This window comes from Oryzias melastigma, linkage group LG4, assembly GCF_002922805.2.
Source record: "Oryzias melastigma strain HK-1 linkage group LG4, ASM292280v2, whole genome shotgun sequence".
Lineage (NCBI taxonomy): Eukaryota > Metazoa > Chordata > Actinopteri > Beloniformes > Adrianichthyidae > Oryzias > Oryzias melastigma.
This window is the reverse complement of record NC_050515.1, coordinates 28,259,730-28,267,537: the sequence shown is the minus strand read 5'-3', so window position 1 is coordinate 28,267,537 and position 7,808 is coordinate 28,259,730. Positions and strand designations below refer to the sequence as shown.

Below are 7,808 nucleotides of genomic sequence, written 5' to 3'. Positions count from 1 at the left end.
GGCATTTGCATATCCAATCATATTTCAGGCGGAAGTTTCTGTGTCCTCATAAGGTAATAGCAATTTGGGTTCACACGTTTTGGAGATGGGCAGCTCCCACATCCTTCTGCAGGGTAATGACCTTGATTCTCACGGGAAAGTGAACCACTTTGAATCTCAGCGGATAATATATGAACATCAGGAGAAACACAGAATCTGCTCTGTAATATGAAAATCAGGAGAATGCACAATATTTTCTACAATAGGAGGTGCTGTGTTAAAAACGCCTGGGTCCTGAGAATGTGGTCCTGAGACCCTCTTCAAACCATTGACTGTCTCTTCTCTACATATTTCTATTTTTGGAAAAGCATCATCTCTAACTTGTGGAAACAAAAGACCTTCAAATATTTTCCTTGGTTTTCGTTTGAATATTTTTCAAGAACTACAAAAGCTACAAACGGGCTGAGCTCTAACTTTTTAAAAAATATTAGAATGAATCTCATGCAAAAGATTAGAATAAAGGCATTACCCTATACATATCGTTTTTAGTAATAGAATAAGAGAAACTACTTTCAAATTATTATATAAATATTATCCCGATAAATGTTGTATCTCCCACAGATTTCAAAAAGATATCGACACCAGCTGTTCTTTTTGCAATAGTCACGCAGAAGCCGTCATTTATTTATAAACTCTTCATATATATCACATTATTTTGGACTGGTGTCCTAAACTTACTGGAAAAAAAAAACATTCTACATGATGTTTCATTTTGTCATATTTTTTTAAAGAAAAAAGGGGGCTTATTTATTTTTCTTTTACCCAAATTCCATACACAGAAATGTAAACATACCTACCGGAAACCCTTCTTTCATGAATGAAAGTTAAAAAAAATACAGTGAACCTCTCAGGAATTGAAAGAATTTAAAATGGTAAATGGCGTATACTTGTATAGCGCTTTCTACCCTCCTTCGAGGGCCGAAAGCTCTCCACAGTCACAGACCCATTCACCCATTCACACACACATTCACACACTGGTGGTGGCTCAGCTGCCGAACACTGGCGCCAACCTCCCACCAGAGGCAATTCGGGGTTCAGTGTCTTGCCCAAGGACACTTCGACACATGGGCGGGCAAGGCGGAATCGAGCCCGCTCACTTCTGATCAGGAGTCGACCGCCCTACCACTGCACCACGGCCATAAAAACTTGGAATAAAACTGAAAAATATTTAAATAACTGTTGATACATTAGAACTTTCCCCCATTTTCAATATGTTGTGATCTACTAAGATTTGCTTTGTAACAATTATTTAATTCTACTTTTTGTGCCCCCCCCCTTCATCTTTTTGGGGTTTTTTTTCTAACAGACTAACAGATGCTCTTTTAAAAACATTGAGTTTTGTTAATTTTGGTCTCTCGGCTTGCCATACTTCGTGGCTGACGTCACTCTCACGCGACAGCTCATGTTTGATACACGCTGGTGAAAGGTTCCGTTCCCTTTGGGTTTTCTGTCCTTGTGTGGACTATGGGGAAACGACCGAAGTCCTCCGGGACCAAACCCGCATCTTCGGAGAGCTTGACAGGGATCGCGGTCAAGAACTTCGAGAAATGGAAGAAAAGGTACAACAAAAAGAAATCTCGAGTCAAACGCGAGCGTGCGCAGAAGAAGAAGCCAGACTGGCAGGTGGAACGCGAGTATATCCAGAACCTGGTTCGCAAGTATGAGGACGTGGACTCGAACCAGGTGGTGAAGTTCTCTGACTTTCCCATCTCCAAAAAGACTCTCCTGGGCCTGCAGGAGTCCCAGTTCCGACAGCCCACCGAGATTCAGAGGCAGACCATTGGGCTCGCCCTGCGGGGCAAAGACGTGCTGGGGGCGGCCAAGACCGGCTCCGGTAAGACCCTTGCCTTCCTCATCCCGGTGCTGGAGTGCCTGTACCGGCAGCAGTGGAGCTCCATGGACGGCCTGGGCGCCCTCATCATCTCCCCCACCAGGGAGCTCGCTTACCAGACCTTCGAGGTCCTCCGTAAGGTCGGCAAGAACCACGAGTTCTCTGCGGGGCTGGTCATCGGTGGTAAGGACCTGCAGACCGAGGCGGAGCGGATCCCTCGCACCAACATCGTAGTCTGCACCCCGGGCCGGCTGCTGCAGCACATGGACCAGACCGCCTGCTTCCACGCCAGCGGGCTCCTCATGCTGGTTCTGGACGAGGCGGACCGGATCCTAGATATGGGCTTCGCGGACACGCTGAACGCCATCGTGGAGAACCTGCCCCGGACCCGGCAGACGCTGCTGTTCTCTGCCACGCAGACCAAGTCCGTGAAAGACCTGGCCCGGCTCAGCCTCAAAGACCCAGAGTACGTCTGGGTCCACGAGAAGGCCCGGTTCAGCACGCCTGCCTCGCTGGAGCAGAGCTACGTGGTGTGTGAGCTCCACCAGAAGGTGGACCTGCTCTTCTCCTTCATCCGAGGACACCTGACCCGGAAGATCATCGTCTTCTTCTCCTGCTGCAAACAGGTCTGTTTTGTTAGTATGGAACCAAACTTCAAACTCAGTGAGTCCCACTCTGATCATCTTTTGATTTATTACTCTGTTTGGGGGGGGGGACAAAAAAGTCTGTTGTTTTCCAGGACATAGATTCTGCAGAGCAGCAAGAGTTCCTTAGAACTCTGAGTTGTGGGCAGGACTGGAAGTACGCCTCCCCTGGTGCCCCATCATCCCTTTGTTACCAGCTTACAGTCCCTCACAACCCCAATCTAATAATACCAGTAGAACAAAAATGGCGATCATTAATAGAGCTATAGAGACAGAATTTTCATCCGTTTTGAGCCAGGTTTCACCTCAGACGAGGAAATCAAAGACATTTATGGGCCCATTTGTCTGCAAGTGTATGCACCAGAGTGGAGCAGAGCAGGGAGACTTTGGCCCACCAATTCCAGTTGTTGTGCTACAACTGAGAGCATTTTTAAATTGCAATATTATTTGTCTGCACAGGATTTACATCAATATGAATAAAAAAATACTCAGAAGGGCAGTTTTAAGCTTTTATGCCAATCATTATGAGAAAAACACCAACAACACGATTTTCTCTGGAGTGGTTCTTTAATAAAAACATAACAAAACACAGCAGTAACTGCAGCCAGAAAGGATAAATACAGAATACCAGATGGTTAGTAAAACAAAATAATCTCATATTTAGCAACCCGAGGCTTAGTTTAAGGCTATATAATGTAGATTTTTTTCTTTTGTCTTAAATATCTTTTATTCAAACTGTTAAAGAATTAAAGACCCACTCTGATAAAATTTTTGTTTTGGATTTTTTGTCATGTTCTTTTGCCATTTTTCTGATGATGGAAGACATGTATTAGTAAAATTAAGATTAAAATTGGATTTCTGAGTATTTCTTTTTTCACATTTTTGTGAATCGAGCAGATCCAAACATGCAGTAGGAAAAAGCTTGAATGTGTGACATAGAAGCTACAATGGCGCGTCACAAGCTCCCTACTCTGCCTCTATTCTGATGCATCCACTTGCAATGTTGATCGATCGCCATTTTTGTTGCACCAGTTATGTTAGCTTGCAGGCCTAAGGAGCTGTAAGCTGGTGAGAGAGAGTGTAAACAGAGAGCTCTCAGTAACAGGGAGGGGAATGTGGGCGTGCTTTAATTATGTCCATAATCTGTTTTTATCTTTGTTTTATTTGTGTTGTTTATATGTAATTATTTTTTAACGGTCTTCTTAGTGTGACTGCTGGTTTACATGGAGGAGCTACCAGGCATGGAATTTCTCTCTGTAGAGATGAATAAAGTATCTTCTCTTGTATTTCATTCTGATTGGTCTACACCTACTGTCCCATCCATTATTTAGAGGTGAATTTCTAATGAACTCCTGCCATTCTGCAGAAACGTTCCAAGAAAGTGACACAGGTTTTTAGATTTTTAACTGAAAACAGGAATCATTAAAAACTGCTGGGAACACTTTTATAAATAGATCAAAAGATGATCAGAGTGGGACTTTAAAAGGCAAAAAATATAATAAAAGAAAATTCAAGAAAACAAATATTGTTACGAAATGCTTACGGGTCCAACTATCCTGCTGCAAACAGGTGCAGTACCTGTTCCGGACCTTCTGCCGCCTTCGACCCGGCATGCCGGTTCTGGCTCTGCACGGCCGGCAGCAACAGGTGAAGCGGGTTGAGGTCTACAACGACTTTGTCCGGAAGCAGAACGCCGTGCTGTTCGCCACTGACATCGCTGCCAGAGGTCTGGACTTCCCCGCCGTCAACTGGGTTCTGCAGTTTGACTGTCCAGAGGATGCAGACACCTACATCCACAGGGTGGGCCGCACGGCCCGCTACAAGGAGGGCGGGGAGGCGCTGCTCCTGCTGCTGCCCTCTGAGGAGGAGGCCATGGTGGCGCAGCTGCAGGAGAAAAAGGTCCCCATTAACAAGATCCAGGTGAGCCAGCTCCACCCTTAACAGGTAGAAGAGGTAGAGGTAGAACAGATGTTAAACTCCAGGTAGCTGCAACGGACCATCTCACTGGTCTATGATGATCTAAGTTTGCCATAATAAAAATGATAATAATATTGGATTGGATTTTTCCGCCCTTTTCCAGACTCCCAAAGAACTTACAATGTTTATCCCTTATTAATTCACTCCTCAATCATACTTGGTGATGGTAAGCTACTGATGTAGCCACATCTACCCTGGGGCATCAGACAGAAAAAGTGAAGGAGGAGGTTTAGTTCTCAAAAAAAGAAAGATGGTGCTCAGTCATTTCACCAAAAAAAAAAGTTAGAGACCCCCTCCAATGAAAATAGGATTTGGGATTTGGGATTGTGAGGGAGTGTAAGCTAGCAGGAGAGAGGCCCAATCCAAATTCTTGCCTTCCCCCTTCCCTTCCAAACTGAGATTTATGAAAAAAATAGTGTCTCACATTTCGGATGTCACTTTTATTTGATGATGTCATCAATAACACCAATCCGCTAGCGTTAGCGTGGAGCTTCCAGTGCTTGATTATACATAACAGCGGTTTTATAACTTTAAAAAGGTCGTGCTACAACATAAAGTCATTACTTACATTTAAATGTAAACATCTGTGGTTCAGAGCGCACCAACGGGAAGAAAAGCACTTCTCAGTTTACCCTGTTTACCTGATGCCCTCAACCACCTCCAGTTAACCCTTTGAGACGGGAGATGTCACCGCTGACACCTTAATCTGAATGATCTTGACGTACTCCTCGACCGTTTGTGCTCAAAGTGAATCCTCTGATACTGAAAAAGCGGCTCTTCGGATCAGATTTGCACCGTCATGCGACACGCTAGTAATGTGTTGCAGATCAGTGCAAAGCTGATTTTCTCTGCTCTAGAATCCACTGGAATTACATTGATTGCATAAATGATTTAAGAGTTACGGTAATGGAAAGAATATCAACACAGGAGCTAAAACTCTGATGGTAAAGGGTTAAGGAGGAAATGAAAATTTGAAAGTAGGAAAATGTTTTTTCCTCAATGGAATTGGGAATATTCTGAATTAAAAAATGAACAGAAATGCATCTTTGGTCTGAGGTCGCATTTAGACAAATATTTGTTTTGACATGAATGATAGAGATGAGGTACTCGGACAGTTACCATGGTAACATGCAGCCTGTCCAGGTTAGAGCACGTTGTGATTGTGTCAATCGTATCATTTGTTGCTTCCTTTCAGACCTGCATGATTGTTTCCCAGTTTCCCGCCTTTTAAGGATGACCTCTGTGTCGTTTCAGGTGAACCCCGAGAAGCTGCAGAGCGTCCAGCAGAAGCTGGAGGCCTTCCTGGCACAGGAGAAGGAGCAGAAGGAGCGGGCTCAGCGCTGTTTTGTCTCCTACCTGCGCTCTGTCCACCTGATGAAGAACAAAGCCGTGTTTGACGTCTCCAAACTCAACATCAACCAGTACGCCCTGTCGCTGGGGCTTGCCGTGGCGCCACGGGTACGCTTTCTGCATAAAACTCATGTACAAGAAAAGAAAGAAGAGGAGGAGGAGGAGGATGAAGAGGAGGAGGATCTGCGCAGCTTCAAGGCCCGCCTCAAAGGAAACTCTTCTCCAGAAGAGAACCGAGACTCAGACTCAGAGAACAGTGAAGAGGATGAAGAGGATGGAAGTGAGGAAGATGTGCAGTCTGAGGATGAAGACGAGGAGGACCTCCGAGACCTGGACCTTCTGACGGTCAAAAGAAAAGATGTGTTCGGTCTGGACCCGCAGAGCTCAGACGAAGCCGACGGCGTCCCGAAGAAGAGGGGTATGGCCAAAGAGACAAAGTTCAAAGAAGCCAAAAAGGTTCTGAAGAGGAACTTTAAGGTGAACACCAAGGTGACCTTCAACGAGGAGGGAGGGGCCGTGCAGGTGTGGCCACCGGTTCAGCGTAAGGCTGCTGGCGAGGAGGAGGAAGAGGAGAAAGAGGAGGAGTCGGGAATCAATGTGGAGAAGGCCAAGGAGAGGCTGAAGAGGGAGGATGAGGAGTTTGACAAGCAGGAGTACAGCCGCAAGGTGAAGGCCAAGCACAGGGAGAGGAGGCTGAAGGAGAGGGAAGCGCGGCGCGAGGCCAGCAAGCGTGGAAGGCGCCAAGAGGACGAAGAGGAGGACGAGGTTGTGGCCTACCTGGCCAATCAGAGCGACGACGAGTTTGACCCCAGCTCTCTGCCGGACCCAGACAAGCTGCAGCCTTCAGAAGAGGAGGAGGAGGAAGAGGAGGAGGAGGACAGGGGCTCTGCCAAACATTCACACAGGGTTGAAGATGATGAAGAGGAGGAGCTCACACCAGAGAAGAAGATTAAAATGGATGAGGAGGAGCCCCCAGCTCTGGACACTGGTCTGACTCTGGCTGAGGATGAGGAGCTGGTCCTCCAGCTGCTGAGAGGACAAAGGTAGAACCCACTGAACTGGAACATGGACCCGAGCTCGGTTCCTCTTGAGGGAGCATCCCAGTTCTGAGCTTTTTATGAACAGATGTCTTCATCCTGACTCACACCATCAGAGATTTGGCGATGCTTTCCTCTCACGGATCTCTGACATTCAAGTGTTAAGGAGTAGAAAAACCCAGATGTTTGTGTTTCCAGGACATTCTCTCTGCATCTATTTTCATTTCAGTTCATTGTTATATATTTTCATTTGCCCTAACAAATTAAAAACAATTCAACTCCTTCCAATAATTGACTATAACTCTTCCTATAGAAATCAGTAAAACTTTAAGCCCTCTGAAGAAACTTAAAGCGTGACCTCAAGCAGGTGAGAAAGCTGAAACAAGTTCCTCTAAAATGTTGATAAAAATTTCAAGCATATTTACTTAATTGTTGCATGAGATCTGACTTCCATTAAAAACTGAGTTTTAATGTCAACCTCTAGGAGGTGATGCATAATTTCTGAATAGTTCTTGTTCCTGCAGTTCATCCTGCAACCAAAAGAATAGGATAATTTACTTGTTTTAGTCACAAAACTTGGCAGAGTAATCTAATAATTGTTTTGACTGTATTTTTGTTATCATCTTTACTTAAAATAATTGCAAATATTTCTCAAAATAATCAATTTGTCAGAATATGTGATCGGTTTTCATCTGTTTTGATCGACTGCAGAGATGGTTTTCACCCACAGCATTTAAAGGTTGTGTCTGGAGAACCCAGCGTTCTATTTTTCATAATTGCATTTGAAAGCTGTAGTTTCTGATAAAATGTGTCATAAAGTGTTTTCCCCCTTTCTGCTGCAGTAAAAGTGAGGTGCATTTGCTTGGTATCTGTAATACTCTCAAGAGTTTATTTCAATTAAAAAAAAAATGTTTTTTTTTTTTTTTTTTT

The 7,808-nt window shown here is 44.7% G+C and overlaps 1 protein-coding gene across 1 annotated transcript; it reads left to right on the top strand.

Moving 5' to 3' along the window:
* Nucleotides 1-1,153: 1,153 nt before the first annotated feature.
* Nucleotides 1,154-7,169, top strand: ddx10 (DEAD (Asp-Glu-Ala-Asp) box polypeptide 10). Its single transcript, XM_024258697.2, has 3 exons — nucleotides 1,154-2,496; nucleotides 4,084-4,434; nucleotides 5,746-7,169. Exons 1-3 carry the CDS (start codon nucleotides 1,504-1,506, stop codon nucleotides 6,886-6,888), a joined length of 2,487 nt encoding a protein of 828 aa, XP_024114465.1. The 5' UTR covers nucleotides 1,154-1,503; the 3' UTR covers nucleotides 6,889-7,169.
* Nucleotides 7,170-7,808: the final 639 nt, after the last annotated feature.